This window comes from Schistocerca americana, chromosome 11 (assembly GCF_021461395.2).
Source record: "Schistocerca americana isolate TAMUIC-IGC-003095 chromosome 11, iqSchAmer2.1, whole genome shotgun sequence".
In the NCBI taxonomy this organism is placed as follows: Eukaryota; Metazoa; Arthropoda; class Insecta; order Orthoptera; family Acrididae; genus Schistocerca; species Schistocerca americana.
In genome coordinates, this window is record NC_060129.1 from 47,902,264 (window position 1) to 47,917,986 (window position 15,723).

At 40.8% G+C, this 15,723-nt stretch overlaps 1 protein-coding gene across 2 annotated transcripts in view; it reads right to left on the reverse strand.

Annotated features, from left to right (window-relative positions):
* The window catches only part of LOC124554040 (ankyrin-2-like), a 114,806-nt gene that overhangs the window by 14,914 nt on the left and 84,169 nt on the right, over positions 1 to 15,723 (reverse strand). For both annotated transcript variants that reach the window (XM_047128076.1, XM_047128077.1), the window contains exon 5: positions 1,271 to 1,420. In XM_047128076.1, coding sequence (XP_046984032.1) covers positions 1,271 to 1,420 — 150 coding nt within the window. The remainder of the gene's footprint in view (positions 1 to 1,270; positions 1,421 to 15,723) is intronic.

Here is a 15,723-nt window from a genome sequence, read left to right on the forward strand (position 1 = left end):
ACTGCATCATCTGCAAACAATGTAAGAGAGGCACCCAGATTCTCTACTACGTCGTTAGTATAGATCAGGAACGATAGAGGGCCTACAACACTTCCTTGGGGAGCGCCGGATATTACATCTGTTTTACTCGATGTCTCTCTAATAGGAAATCACAAATCCAGTCACGCAACTAAGGCAATATTCAACAGGCACGCAGTTTGGTTAGGGGACGCTTTTGAGAAAATGTGTCGAAAGCCTTTTGGAAATCTAAAAATATGCAATCATTTCGACATCCCTTGTCGATAGCACTCATTACTTCACAAGTATAAAGACCTAGTTGTGTTCCACAGGAACGATATTTTCTATGCCCTTGCTGATAATGTGTCAAGAAGTCGATTTATTCGAGGTAATTCATAATGTTCAGACACAGTATATGTTCCAAAACCCTATAGGAAACCGACGTTAGTGATATGGGCCTCTAATTCAGCGGATTTCTCCTATTTCGTTTTTTGGGTATTGGTGTGACAAGAGCAATCCTCCAGTCTTTAGGTGCGGATCTTTCTCTGAGCGAGCTGATGTACATAATTAGTAAATATGGAACTTTTGTATCAGCATATTCTGAAAGGAACCTGACAGGTATACAATCTGGACCGGAGGCATTGCCTTTATTAAGTGATTTAAGCTACTTCTCTACACCGAGGATATCTACTTCTATGTTTCTCACTTTGAAGTTATTCTTGATTGGAATTCAACAATATTTACTTCTTATATGGTCCAGGAGTTTCGGAAAACTATGTTTAATAACTCTGCTTTAGTGGCACTGTCTTCAGTGACTTCACTGTTATTATAGCGGAGTGAAGGTTATTGATTGTGTCTTGCTACTGGTGTGCTTTACATATTACCTGAATGTCTTAGGGCTTTCTGCCAGATTACGAGACAGAGTTTTCGCTGAAAATTGAAATTGCTCCCAACACACCAGCACAGTTTCTATTTTTGGGGAAATATTTAGTGTTATCTTACACAAGTAAATACATTGAATGACTTAGTTGTGTTAGGAACTGAAAATAAGTCACGCTACAAACCTGTAGAGGGAAGTTGAGATCTCCTTATATCCTTGCCTCGTCGAACGTCACAATTCATGAAAGGAAAAACTTTATACTAGACCTACAACTTCTGCTTCGTCAAAAACGTAAAATAGCGACATTCGATTTCTTGACTTTATCACTTGGCTAACTGCCAACATGTCACTCTGTGAATGTGAACAGTCTGCACGTAAAGTGACTGAACTCACCGCAGGAGAGAGATGGCTACGTCACCAGGCTGGGGAGTCGTCTGGGGAGAGGTGGGAGGCACATCTGTGGCTGGGCTCCGGCCGTCGTCGCTGTGGCCACTGTGCGGCTGCGAGGAGGGGCCGGTCCTGCTCTCTCCAGCGCTTGGCGTGCTGCACAGGAGGAACACTGCTTCCAAAAGGGTTTTCACATCGAGTCCAGTGGGCAGATTACCACAGACTGTACAGCTGAGGTACTGTACACACACAGATAATAGAACACACACTGCCAACTCCAGTAGCGGCCCACCTAGGATGAATGACAGCATTCAGGTAATCATACATATTCCTTCTCCTCATTTTCTCATACCTGTAGCCTAGCATATTACACAAAATTTGGTACAAAATAAAGCATAAATATAAGATTTGTACAAAACTCAACAATTGTGCTTACAACAACCATTGGTCAACATAGTTTAAATAGACAACAGCATAAATCACAGAGAGATTTGAATGACAGTAACCCATCAATGCACTTAACGTGGTACTGCAGACATGAGATGGTGTTTGTAGCTCGTGTGTTAAGGGGTGTTGGACGTCAAACGGGTCAACTTGGAACAGAAGAGACACCACAAGACACTAATTCCTTCTGTGTATATTTTCACAAATAAATTCATAGAATTTTCTCAACATGACCAGGAAGGATTCAGGATTCACACTCATAGCAGTGGAAGTTCAAAAACATAACGTTTTTTTTACATGTGAAATTTCATAAATTTTTAACTTACTACTGGCTACATTTCTTGCTATAGGTACACTTTTCTTCATAAGTAAGAGAGAATATTCAATGAATTTTACACAGCATACAAATTATACTGTGAAATTCTAGAATTTATTTAATTTATAAAAAAATGAATGACCTGTTATATTTTAAACTTTATGTTTAAAAGACCTGAAATTTTATAGTTAATTATCTCAAATTTTGCCCCAGTTTTTAATAAACATGTAAAATTCTAGAGATTTGCATCGAGGAGTTTGTGTTTAATAAGGATACCACGTTTGAAAGGAATTGGATATTTATTTTGGATATTACATGTACCAGAGAAGAGAAATTCCTGTTCTGGGAAACAGGGCCATTAAATTTTCTGGCTGCTTTTGGCGTCTTTTAGCACAACAAACAGGTTCTTTTCCATTTTGTAAATCAGCTTTCGTCTTTTTCACATTCCTATGCTTCACTCTTTCCGAATTCATTACCTCCAAAGATGATATACGTGCTTCCACTACAAGCTCTGTGTGTATCGCATACAAAGCTTTGATACAGTTCACTCTGCGCTTGATTCCCATTTTCTCTAAAACACATATCCCGCTCTCCCATAAAAATGGTTTTCGGCAATCTTTTCCAAGCACATTCGTTAAAGCTTTCATTAGGGTTTTGGGTGCCGCCATGAAGACATTTCTTCTATGTCAATAGTCCTTTCTTTCACGTATGACCATCACTGGCGCAAACATAAAGATTCGAATTCTACAGAGCGAAATACATGTATGTATGACAAACAAACACTGAGAGCAGAATGCTGTGCAGAGGGGTGTGGCGCTGCATCTTGGTACACTTAGGACGAAATAATGTGCCCTATAATCTCTTAAATACTTATGTTTTATACATCAAACTATTCAGATAGATGTACGCTACAAAATAGGCATGTTTTCGAAAAATCGTTTTACTTTTATTTTTGAATTCCTCCCCCGCTTAAGAGTCAGGAATCGGCCTGTAGAGGGATGTTAAAAATCTCTTTGGGTTTTTTCGTCGCTGTTGTGTGTAAGAATGATGCGAAAATAAACACAGAACACGAAGATATGGGTATAAATAAAGAAATGGATTAATTATGCTACGCTCGCGTGACGTGAGATGACACGGGGAATGGCGCCAGTTCTGCCCTGGGGCCACGATGACGACAGCCTAAGTCGCCAGCCGCCAGCCGCCGCTGCGACGCCTGGGGCAGACGTCGCAGCGGCGGCTGCATCGGGAATCACCACTGTGTGAGGCGGATGCTGCGCCGAAAACTGGAGTCGACCTGCATGTCTGTGTTCCGCGAGAGAAACTCGAAAGCGCAGAACTGCTCCTTTGCCAAGCACACTACCGCCACACAGGACGTCATTTCCGTCTCGCCGCTCGCTACTCGCTTTCAAAGACACGTGAGACGTTAGGTACTTATGGTACAATTAAAAAGTTTATCTATGAATACTAGAAGTAGCTATGTAATATGTAGGGATTAATTCTTATCACTATACTGTTCCATCAAGTCGTTAGACTTCCACGAGTATTAGACAGAGTGCTCGTACGCCATTGCCGAGTAACAGCTGCTCTGAGTGTTTTTTCTCTATGTTGGTATTTTAATGCCTCACAAGGATGTGAAAAAATAGCCAATGTCGTTGATAAATGTTGCATAATGTGAAACGAATTAGGTATCATAGAAGACAGTTACCGAATTTTCAGATGTTTAAAGGAAGTTTGCAAATTCATGACGAATAGGAAGAAACTCTTGTTAGTTAGTCACTTTCATGTTCCATGGATCATTTCGCACGATAGATCATCATATCGTGGAATGAGTCATTTTACATTCAAATTGATAATTAATTCATACATCTATTTGTACTCTAAACATCACCATCTAATTACTATTATTTTTCCCCAAAATGATAACAAGAAATACAGATGGAGTTATTAGTTCCCACCCACAACTTTTTACACATTACAAACATAAAACGTTTTCTACAGAATAGAAGGAGTTCTCAAGGAGAACCTTTTTCAATTTGTTTCCAAATTTAACCTTACTGTTTGTTAGACATTTTATATCAGAGTGTAAGTGGTCAAAATTTTTTGTTCCAATAGTGTGCTGAAGACAACCTTAGAGTTGAGTAATGAATGTCATTTTTTCTTCTAGTATTGTAATTATGTACCTCATGGTTCCTTTTGAACTGTAGTGGATTGTTTACAACGAGCTTCATGAGGGAATAAATATACTGTGAAGCAGTAGTCAGAATGCCCAACTTCTTAATCAGATGGCTACAAGATGATCGCACGTGAGTGCCACATGTTATTATTACAGCTCGTTTTTGGCCAATAAAGACCTCTTTTTAAAACATGAGTTACCCCACAACATTATTCCATAAGACGTTGCTGCATGAAAATAAGCAAAATATGTCAACTTACTGATGTATCTCTCTTCAAAATGTTCTATGATTCTAAGGGCAAATGTAGCTAAACTAAGTTGTTTTACGAGTTCCAAAATTTATGTTTTTACAATTTAAATTCTCATCAATATGGACCCCTAAGAAGTTTAGTTTCCATCCTATGTATTACGTCATCATCATGTGTTACACATGTCACCGATACAGTACCCCCCAGAGGTGCTGAACTGAATATAATGTGTCTTTGTGAAATTCAGTGTGAGGCTATTTTCAGAAAACCAGACCGTGATACTTTTGAGAACTTTGTTTACCATTTCTTCCATTTCTGTATTAATACTGGGAGTGATTACAATACTGTTGTCATCTGCAAAAATAACTAAATCTGCTTGTTGTACATTAGATTGTAGATAACGTATGAGAAATAGTAGCGGACCTAAGATTGAGCCTTGGGGAACCCCATACATGATTTCCACCCAGTCAGAATTATGTCCCTGAATTCTGTTGGTTGAATTACTACTAAGTGCAACTTTCTGCAACCTTTTGGATAGATATGATAAGATTCATTGATTGACTACACCTTCAATCCCATAAAATTCATCTAGCAGTATTTTATAGTTTACACTATCAAATGTCTTGTATAGGTCACAGAAAATGCCCACTGGTGCTGTTTTGTTATTTAATGCTTGTAATATCTGGTGTGTGAACATTTAAATGGCGTGCTCAGTAGAGCACTCCCTCTGAAAGGCAAACTCTGATTTGGTGACAATATTATTGTTGCCAACGTGAGATAATCTTGTAGAATATACCACTTTCTCAAAAATGTAGGTAAATGATATAAGCAGTGAAACAGGTCGGTAGTTGCTGATGTCTCTCTTATCTGTGAAATGAAAGGTGTGACATTCAAATTCAAAACTGAACACTATTCATTCCGTAAATCCAAAAAAGAGAGAAGACACCGATTAAAACAAGTATACTGTTACAAGTCACTGTTTAAGAATTAATAATTAGATGCATGACAGATAAATTGATGCACACAGAAAACGTGATGAGATGTCCTTGTGGCTTCTTACACAAACACGCCATCAGCTGCAGTGTAACTGATAAGAGTTTCAAATCTCCATGACTGGTAGACCGGACACCGCAGTGCATTTATATAATGCCAGCGAACAGTGTCAGATGTTGTGTGATACTTGTGAAGGATACAGAGACACTTTGTATGCATGCTTTATCTGCAGCTGACATAATTTGAAAGTCGCTCCACTCTTGATCTCTAGTTGCCTGGCTGGTCTAATTGTGCAACAAATAAGATTTTGGGGCATTTAGATGTTACAATGTAGCAGTGTTGAGTTGCACATGACCATGAGGGCAGGCACTATCATTGTCAAGTTTAGTCTATCACGTGTGGTCAAGACAAGGGAAGAATGCCATATTGCATACTGGGCTCACAGTGACCCCTTTACAACTGTGCCTATCATCTGAGACCAAATAATGCTCTTTTTTGGGCAATGTGTTATCCTGCACCATGGTTCAGAGTTTAATTTATTAGTGTATTTATTTAATTATGTCACTTTCTGAATACCCTGTCGGTTGAAACAGCGATCATTGCAATTTATAAATAACAGACTCATTAGCCAGAACATTGTGATCACCAGCCTATCATCGACTAAACCTGTACTGGCAATAGCAGCGTCACTTCACGAGGAATGACCTGGACGCTCATCACGAGCCTTTCGGGATGCTCGACTTGTTGCGTGTTCGAGGAGTGCTATGGTGAGTGCCTTCGACATGTGGGGAAACCAAGGTGAAACTATGTCCAGGCGTCATGGGGTTGGGCAGCCATCCCTTATTACATATCTCGAATGTTGTAGGTTGGACAGACTGGTAGAACGTGACAGATGGTGCAGGCTGCAAGTGTGTCGGAACACACAGTGCACTCAAGACTTCTAACTATTAAAAGCCTCTATCAGTATTAATTCACCATGAATTTTCTATAGAAGCTACAACTACTACTGTTACTACTGACAGTTGTTACTAATATTAACCCTAATACTAATAATTCCACTGCTGTTACAAAAGATAACATTATATTTTCTGACTCAGAGAGAATAGTTAACTAGCTTACTGCCTTGTATAGATGTGCCATTTCCATATACAGTCGTCTAAGGTGGACGCACATAAACACGTAATTTATTAGAGGGTGGGGTCAAATAAAAGCAGCCAGAGAATAGAGTTCTATAGTACGAAGCAACACAACAGAGGAAAGTAAATGCAGCACTAAACTGACTATAGCAGCTGTTGAAAATGGCCACCATTCATCTTTTGATACTTTTGGGCTCTGGTCAGTAGGTTGCTGAAGGCGGAATGCCTGAATTGCTGCAGTCTCATCTGGAAAGTTCTGCTGCAGTTCTTGAAGACTATGAGGATTGTTGTGATTGACTTTGCTCTTGAGGGCTCTCACGCAGTGTAATAACACACTGACAAATCAGTTGACCCACGTGGCCAGCTTGGGCCACGACCAGACTGACCTCTGCTAACAACTGTGAAGCATGAAGATTGTGTATCTGTGCTCAAAGGTTCGGCTGGCTGGATAGACAGTTTCTCCATCCTGTTGGAAGTAAATGTACCCCTTTCCTCCTCCATTAATGCTGCCACAAATAGCTCGAAAATGTTGGCAATGTGATGGGCCAAAGTCAGCAGCTGATTAAAGAAGGTAAAACCAGTAATGCTGCGTGCAGACACTGCACACCAGAAACCGACTTTCTGATCGTGCAAAGGTGTTTCCTGGAAGTTCTGCGGACTCTCTGCTACCCAGGACCTGTTATTCTGTGAACGCAAGTAACAACTCAGCTGAAATCAAGCATAAAGACATAAAGAACAGATCCATGTACAAGCCATTCATTGTTATCTCAGTGAACAGCCATTCACAAATGTGGAGTTGCTGAGGAACATCTGCTTGTTTTAATGCATGACCAATTGACACGCGATAGGTATATGTAAAGGGTGGTCCATTGATCGTGACTGGGCCAAATATCTCACAAAATAAGCGTCAAACGTAAAAACTACAAAGAACGTAACTTGTCCAGCTTAAAGGGGAAACGAGATGGCGCTACGGTTGGCCGCTAGATGGCGCTGCCATGGGTCAAACGGATATCAACTGCGTTTTTTTAAATAGGAACCCCCATTTTTATTTCATATTCGTGTAATACATAAAGAAATATGAATGTTTTAATTAGATCACTTTTTTCGCTTTGTGATAAATGGCGTTGTAATAGTCACAAACATATGGTTCACAATTTTAGACGAACAGTTGGTAAAAGGTAGGTTTCTTAAATTCTAATACAGAACGTAGGAACATTTGAACAATTTATTTCGGTTGTTCCAATGTGATACATGCACCTTTGTGAACCTATCATTTCTGAGAACGCTTGCTGTTACAGTGTGATTACCTGTAAATACCACATTAAAGCAATAAATGTTCAAAATGATGTAGTTTGCCTTCCATAATGTTCGCATATGAATTGACAATGCGCTGATGCATGTTGTCAGGCGATGTCGGTGCATCATGATAGCAAATATCCTTCAATTTTGCCCACAGAAAGAAATCCGGGGACGACAGATCCGGTGAACGTGCGGGCCATGCCATGGTTCTTCGACGACCAACCCACCTGTCATGAAATATGCTATTCAATACCACTGCAACCGCACGCGAGCTATGTGCCGGACATCCATCATGTTGGAAGTACATCGCCATTCTGTCATGCTATGAAACATCTTGTAGTAACATCGGTAGAACATTACATAGGAAATCAGCATACGTTGCACCATTTAGATTGACATCGATAAAATGGGGGCCAATTATCCTTCCTCCCATAATGCCGCACCATAAATTAACCAGTCAAGGTCACTGATGTTCCACTTGTCGCAGCCATCGTGGATTTTACGTTGCCAGTTTACGTTACCGCTGTTGGTGAATGACGCTAAGTCGCTAAATAGAATGCGTATAAAAAATCTGACATCATCCCGTAATTTCTCTTGTGCCCAGTGGCACGACGTGCAAAATCGTCGCCATGCAATTCCTGGTGCATAGAAATATGGTACGGGTACAATCGATGTTGATGTAGGATTCTCAACATCGACGTTTTTGATCCTAATTATCGCGCAATTTGTCTGCTACTGATGCGAGGATTAGCCATGACAGCAGTTAAAACACCTAGTTGAGCATCATCATTTGTTGCTGGTCGTGGTTGACGTTTCACATATGGTTGAATACTTGCTGTTTCCTTAAATAACGTAACTATCCGGCGAACGGTCTGGACACTTGAATGATGTCGTCCAGGAAACCGAGTAGCATACATAGCACACGCCCCTTGGGCATTTTGATCACAATAGCCATACATCAATACGATATCGACCTTTTCCGCAAATGGTAAACGGTCCATTTTAACACGGGTAAAGTAACACGAAGCAAATACCGTCCGCACTGGCGGAATGTTACCTGATACCACCTACTTATACGTTTGTGACTAGTACAGCGCCATCTATCACAAAGCGAAAAAAGTGGTCCAACTAAAACATTCACATTTCCTTACGTACTACACGAATATGTAATAAAAATGTGGGTTCCTATTTAAAAAAACACAGTTGATATCCGTTTGACCTATGGCAGCGCCATCTAGTGGGCCAACCATAGCGCTATCTGATTTCCCCCTTCAAGCTAGATGAGTTTCGTTCTTTGTAATTTATTCGTTTGATGCTTATTTCGTGAGATATTTGGCCCGGTCTGTATCAGTGGACAACCCTGGATGCAGGTCTGCATAATCAATGTGATATCCTAGTCTCTTGTAACAGGTGTTGGATTGATTTGGTACGTCTCTGATACATTTTCTCGTGCACTGCAGCTATGTTTTGTGGTGTGCAGGGGATTTTATGACTTTTTTTTTGACTGGTTCAAAACAGGTCCGTCTGACATCACTTTCGGATTAAGCGTTGCATGGGAGTCGTTGCTCAAAGTTTAACAACACTAAACTCCGCAGAAAACAATTGACCACACCGTTTCCATGACTTCGTTGTAACATAACTTTTCACAACGAACGCCTGCTGCTCCACTGTGAGTGCCATTGCCCCCTCTGTAATGCTTCACTCACACTGACACAGGCCGCACTACACTCTAAACTGATGTGGATCACGTGGTGGACTTACACATGGCATGCACGTCACAGGGTGTGGCTATATGCATATATTCACGTGCAATCGTATCCAATCTCCCAGACCACTTTCATTTGCTCCACCCTGTACTAACAGAAGTATCTAGGATCTCTCTAGGTTTTCCCGCATCTCGTGGTCGTGCGGTAGCGTTCTAGCTCCCCACGCCTGGGTTCCCGGGTTCGATTCACGGCGGGGTCAGGGATTTTCTCTGCCTCGTGATGGCTGGGTGTTGTGTGCTGTCCTTAGGTTAGTTAGGTTTAAGTAGTTCTAAGTTCTAGGGGACTTATGACCACAGCAGTTGAGTCCCATAGTCCTCAGAGCCATTTGAACTATTTTTCTCTAGGTTTGGAGCCAGATTGGCCACGCTATCATGTCCAGCAATATTTTACTGCCTCGAGACAGCATTGCTACCGATCAAAATGTATCACTTATATTTCACTCATTTTTCTAATCTTCTTAGATACTCTCGTGGCCACCTCCCTTAACGCTTTTGTTATTGGAAAGCCTATCGCAGTAATGTATTGTTTTGTTCACAGTCCCTAAGGTCATGAGCATATCTTCCTTGTCCCTGCATTGGTGTCAGAGACTACTAGCAGATGGACTATGGAATTATTCAGCCACGTGTAGCTGTCATTACTACCAACACAGAAAAGACTTCTATAGGAGTGGTTCTGTGAATATAATGCATAGACTACTCGCATTACAGCAATGAATCACATTTTGTACTGGCCCAGATGAGCATCGTCAGGCACTGTGGCGGCGACCTTGGTCGCATTCTTTCTGTTTTCTGGAGACATGCAGCAGTGTTACTTCTGGTGTCATGGTATGTGGATCCACTGAGTATGACCTCAGCTCAAGACTCATAGTGACTGAGGACACTGTCGGCACAATGGTATGCCACTGCCATCCCATGTCCCTGTTTGCTACCTCTCATGCAACAGTATTGTGACATCAACAATCAACAGAAAAATGCACATCCACACATGGGATGTATCTCCATAAATTGTCTGCGTGACGTTGAAATACCCCCATGTCCCGAAAGACATCCAGATCTAACATGTCGGGTGTCAATCCATTGCAGTGCTAGTAACTGCGATATCAACGACGAGTTGCAACGGTTAATGCCCACTTTCCCTCAGGAGAGGATAAAATGAAGATTTACTTCCCAACAGAACCAACGCATGTGTCCAGGTAAGTGTGGTTGCAATGCCAAACTATAAATGGGTTCATACCACTAACTTCTGTGTAAATTTGACTCGATTTTTCAATGACTGATATAATGTCACATACTGCATCAACATGTGAAGTATCATTTCGTTTCGTCAGCCCTTCCGAATACTTCAGTTCTTGTTGATGCAATGTATATTTAAACATAAACTCTACATCAAGCGATGTTCATAGTCTTACGAGGAGGTTATCTTTCCAGTCTTACATGCTTCACTTTCTTCAGACTCTACCTTTCTCTTTTGCTGCTGATAAAGTCCATAAATTTATGTTCATGTATGATACTCATATAGCAATGCACCAGCAACCTACTTCCACATCCATTCCCTTCCAGAAACTAGAAACTCCATCCACTACATTAATATATACAGAAACTTTGGAAAAGAATTTTAGCTTAGGAAACAATCCCCATACTACCACACTGAATGAACATAATACAAAGAAAGATGTTGACATCGATTAAAACAATAAGTTTACTGTTAACCATTGCCATCTCTGATTTTTAGAAACTAAAATTCGATTTTTTCGCCATAACATTTCGCTAACGCCACCCTCCTCCAATTTGTTTAAAGATATGCTTATTTAGTGACAGAACTCACGACATGCCACAGACGGGGGTTGAGTGGGGACCTGTGGTCTGCACAGCTGTGTTGAGGGTGCTCACTGTGTGGCTGTATTTTGGTTGATGGTCCTGCTGTGTCCAGTGGCTGCCCCACAGTGCAGAGGTAGACTGTTTCGATACATGTATTCACACGGGGACCAGAGGGCAGCTATCTATCCACAGATAATGGGACCAGTACAGCCCAAGGCAACAATGGGTCCACTAATCCACTAAGATAAATGACTTACCTAGTGAGACAATCAGTTTACACACTGCCTCTCATGAGTTTCTCATACTAGCAGTTTAACATACCAAGTTACAATCACTCAGAAATTAGATTGGCAAAACGTTTAAATTTACTTAATTTGCTACTATGTCCATCAGATGGTGTTTGTAGGTCATATGCTACAGACTGGGCGGTAGGGGGAACATACAGTAAATATGATGACAGATACTTCTGAAATGATGGGGGAAGGAAATCCAGAGAAAAAAATGGAGCACAGTATTTGTCGTATTACGAAGCTACTGCAGTAAAAATTTAACTTCCATTAAAAACTTTATCACAGAATTGAAACTTCGGCCAATACATTCATTTGATTCACACTGACCAATGAGAACTCACACGAAACAGGTGAATGTTGAATAGTACCTGAGTGGGAAGCTGAACGAGTCTATGAGTATGATCAGCAAAATAAGCAGACACACTATATATATATATATATATATATATATATATATATATATATATATATATATATATATGAGCCTAAGGACTGATTACAGGTTGCCACTCACTGAAATGAAGAATTGGGTTTTGTTACTGTGTTCAGTGTAATGATATTTATCAGACTTCATTAGTATATCTCATGGATAAAAGAATGATTCAATGTGATTGAAAACCATGAGAAATAGGTTACATTGCACCAAATATATCTCAGTAAAGATTCATGAAATCATGCTTTCACATAGAAAGTAGAGAAAGTCCATTGTGCCTTCTTCAAGTTAGGAGATACAGGCAAATATCTGGAGACTGTAAGGTAGTCACTGAAGTTTATGAGTGTGTGTGAGTGTGTGTGTGTGCGTGTGTGTGTGTGTGTGTGTGTGTGTGTGTGTGTGTGTGTTTGTGTGTGTTTGTGTGTGTGTGTGTGTTTGTGTCTGTGTGTTTGTGTGTGTATGTGTATGTGTGTGTGTGTGTGTGTGTGTGTGTGTGTGTGTGTTATATTAGTGCATAATAATTTAAATATAAGTGCAATGCACAGACAATGGAACTATGCTACATATGCTAGTTGATGGAAATTTGTATGTAGTGTAATAACCAGTGAAAAAGTTGTGTGTGTGTGTGTGTTGGTTAACGTTTGTGATTTCTCACGAAGAAACTGGGCGATGAATTTACAATTGACATAAGAAGAGAGGCTTCATGTGTATGCACGTAACAAGGATGGATACATGGATGTGAACTGGTTGTCATGATAAGCAGATGAATAGGTACAATGCAATAGTGTACATAACTTGAGGTAGTGAAGAAGATACTGGTTAGATCTTGTGACATGCACGCTATTTAAGTTAAGAAGTGGATTTCACAACTTTACTTCTAAATAATTGAGATAGAATTACATATTGAAAGTTAATGTGTAAATAATACAAATCTTGAAAACATGGCTGTGGGGATAAGCATTTTCAATCAATCATTGATTTTCGTTTATAATTATGGATTACACTTCTGTAACAATAAAAATAAATGAGAAATGAATCATTGAGTGTAAGGATTATTATGTCAAGGCTATGAATTCCAGTTTTTGAAGCAGCTCAGTAAGTGGTGCATAAATATTCAGATATATCTAAAAATAAAAGTAATTTATGATAATTACTAGTCACTAGCATTATAGTGAGTGTTTATAATGTGATATTTTCATAAAAAAGAATAGAAGGATCTAAAGATCTCTTTCATTTTGACGTGGTTGGGGATGGACCAAAAACTGGAACAGCTCAGAAAAGGAAAACACTAAGTTCTACCAGAAGAAAACACTGCAAGACTAATACTTACAAAAGCCACAGGGGAAAAAAACAAAGAATGGTCAGTAGATATTTGACAGACCCTCCTCTAAGAGCCAAGTACGGAGTTTTCACACAGAAAGGCGCCTTGCTTTGTGTGTTGCACAAGGGAGTGCACTGAAGTATGGCAAAGTCAGGGGAAAGAACAGACTAGAAGCAGGAAGGAAATGTGAAGGAAGACAGAGCATTATGTGGAACTGCCTGAAGCAGCAGAGCTGTTGTGAAACCCGGTCGCCTTTCTTGTGAGGTGGTCATGTGGTGTTTAAGAATTATGTTTTTATATCACCTTCTTTAAGAGAAATTTTCCATACATGCTCCGATTGAGAATGACATTTTCCTTAGAGCTTAGTAAGCTTCAAAAAATCATTTTCTAATTCCCCTCGAATAGTTCGTTAGAGCTAATGAATTTTGTTACAGAAATTGTCAGCGAATCCCACATATATTTCTAGAAAGTAAAAGGGAGATACACAACACACAAAACTGTTCTACTGATATGGGTGTAGCGACTAATGTGACTGACTACTCCACTACAACGAAGATTTCAGGTTTTACAGAATGGAAACGCCACGAATAGGGAATTTAAAATACGTTTCTGCACACCTTGAACTGTGCTGCAGCATACTAAGATACACTATGTGACCAAAAGCGTCCAAACACCTGGCTGATATTGAATTACAAGTTCGTGGCGCCCACTGTAGGTAATGCTTGAATACAATATGGTGTCGGCCGACCATTAGCCTTGATGACAGCTCCTACTCTCGCAGACATACGTTGAATCAAGTGCTGGAAGGTTTCTTGGGGAATGCCAGCCCATACTTCATGGAGTGGTGCACTTAGGAGAGGTATCTTTGTCAGTCTGCAAGGCCTGGCATGATGATGATGTTCCAAAACATCACAAGAAGTTCTGTAGGATTCAGGTCAGCACTCTGCGCAGGCCAGTCTATTACAGGGAAGCTACTGAGGTGTAACCACTCCGCCCCAGGCCGTGCATTAAAAACAGGTGTTTGATCAGGTTGAAAGATGCAATCACCACCCATGAATTGCTCTTCATCATAACCGCCTCCAAAGTTTACTGTTGGCACTACACACACTGGCAGATGACGTTCACAAAGCAATCGCCACACCCACTCCCTGCCATAGGATGGCAACATTGTGTACCATGGCTCGACACTCCACAAAACGTTTTTCCACGGTTCAGTCGTACAATGTTTACTCTCCTTAAACCAAGCGAGACATTGTTTGCATTTACTGGCATGATGTGTAGCCTATTAGCAGCCACACGCACATGAAATCCAAGTTCTGTCACCTCCCGCCTCACTGCCATAGACCTTGCAGTGGATCGTGATGCAGTTTGGAATTCCTATGTGATCATATGGATAGATGTCTGCCTATCACACATTAACACCCTCTTCAACTGTTTGCGGTCTCTGTCGGTGAGCAGACGAGGTCGGCCTGTATGCTTCTGTGCTGTACGCGTCCCTACACGTTCCCACTTCACTATCACATAGGAGACAGTGACCTAGGGATGTGTAGGAGTATGGAAATCTCGCGTACACATGTATGACACAAGTGACACCCAATCACCTGACCACGTTCGAAGTCCATGAGTTCCGCGAAGCGCCCCATTGTGCTCTCTCACGATGACTAATGACTACTGAGGTCACTGATATGGAGCACCTGGCAGCAGGTGGTAGCGCAAAGCACCTAATATGAAAAACGTATGTTTTATGGGGAGTCCGGATACTTTTGACCACATAGTGTAGATATTTCCCTGGTCCTGGTAAGGAGCGACAGTCTTGCTCCGCTTCTTCACCTTCACTTTACACGGTAGAACGCCATTTATAGGTATCTCATTCCCAGAAGCAGAGGAGACAACAAACGAGAACAGATGGTACTCTGAAGGAAGAGGTTTAGGGTAGCATGTACAGCACAGAGAACAGAGCGGGCTTTCCCTAGCTGCAACAGCACATGTCACTGTGGTGTCTGTCTGTGATCTGAGCAGTCCATCATTGTGTCCATCACTAGAACGGAACCTGCAGTGGCCACAGCTAATTTTCCTTTTTCTTCAAACACTTCAGGAGCTAACCTAAATAACAGCTTGTTGTACACATGCAATTCAAGAGAAATGTTGACTGCAAATAAGACCTAAATAATCCACGTAGCTATGTAAATCTTGGCTATAGCATGATTTTCTTCTTGCTAACTT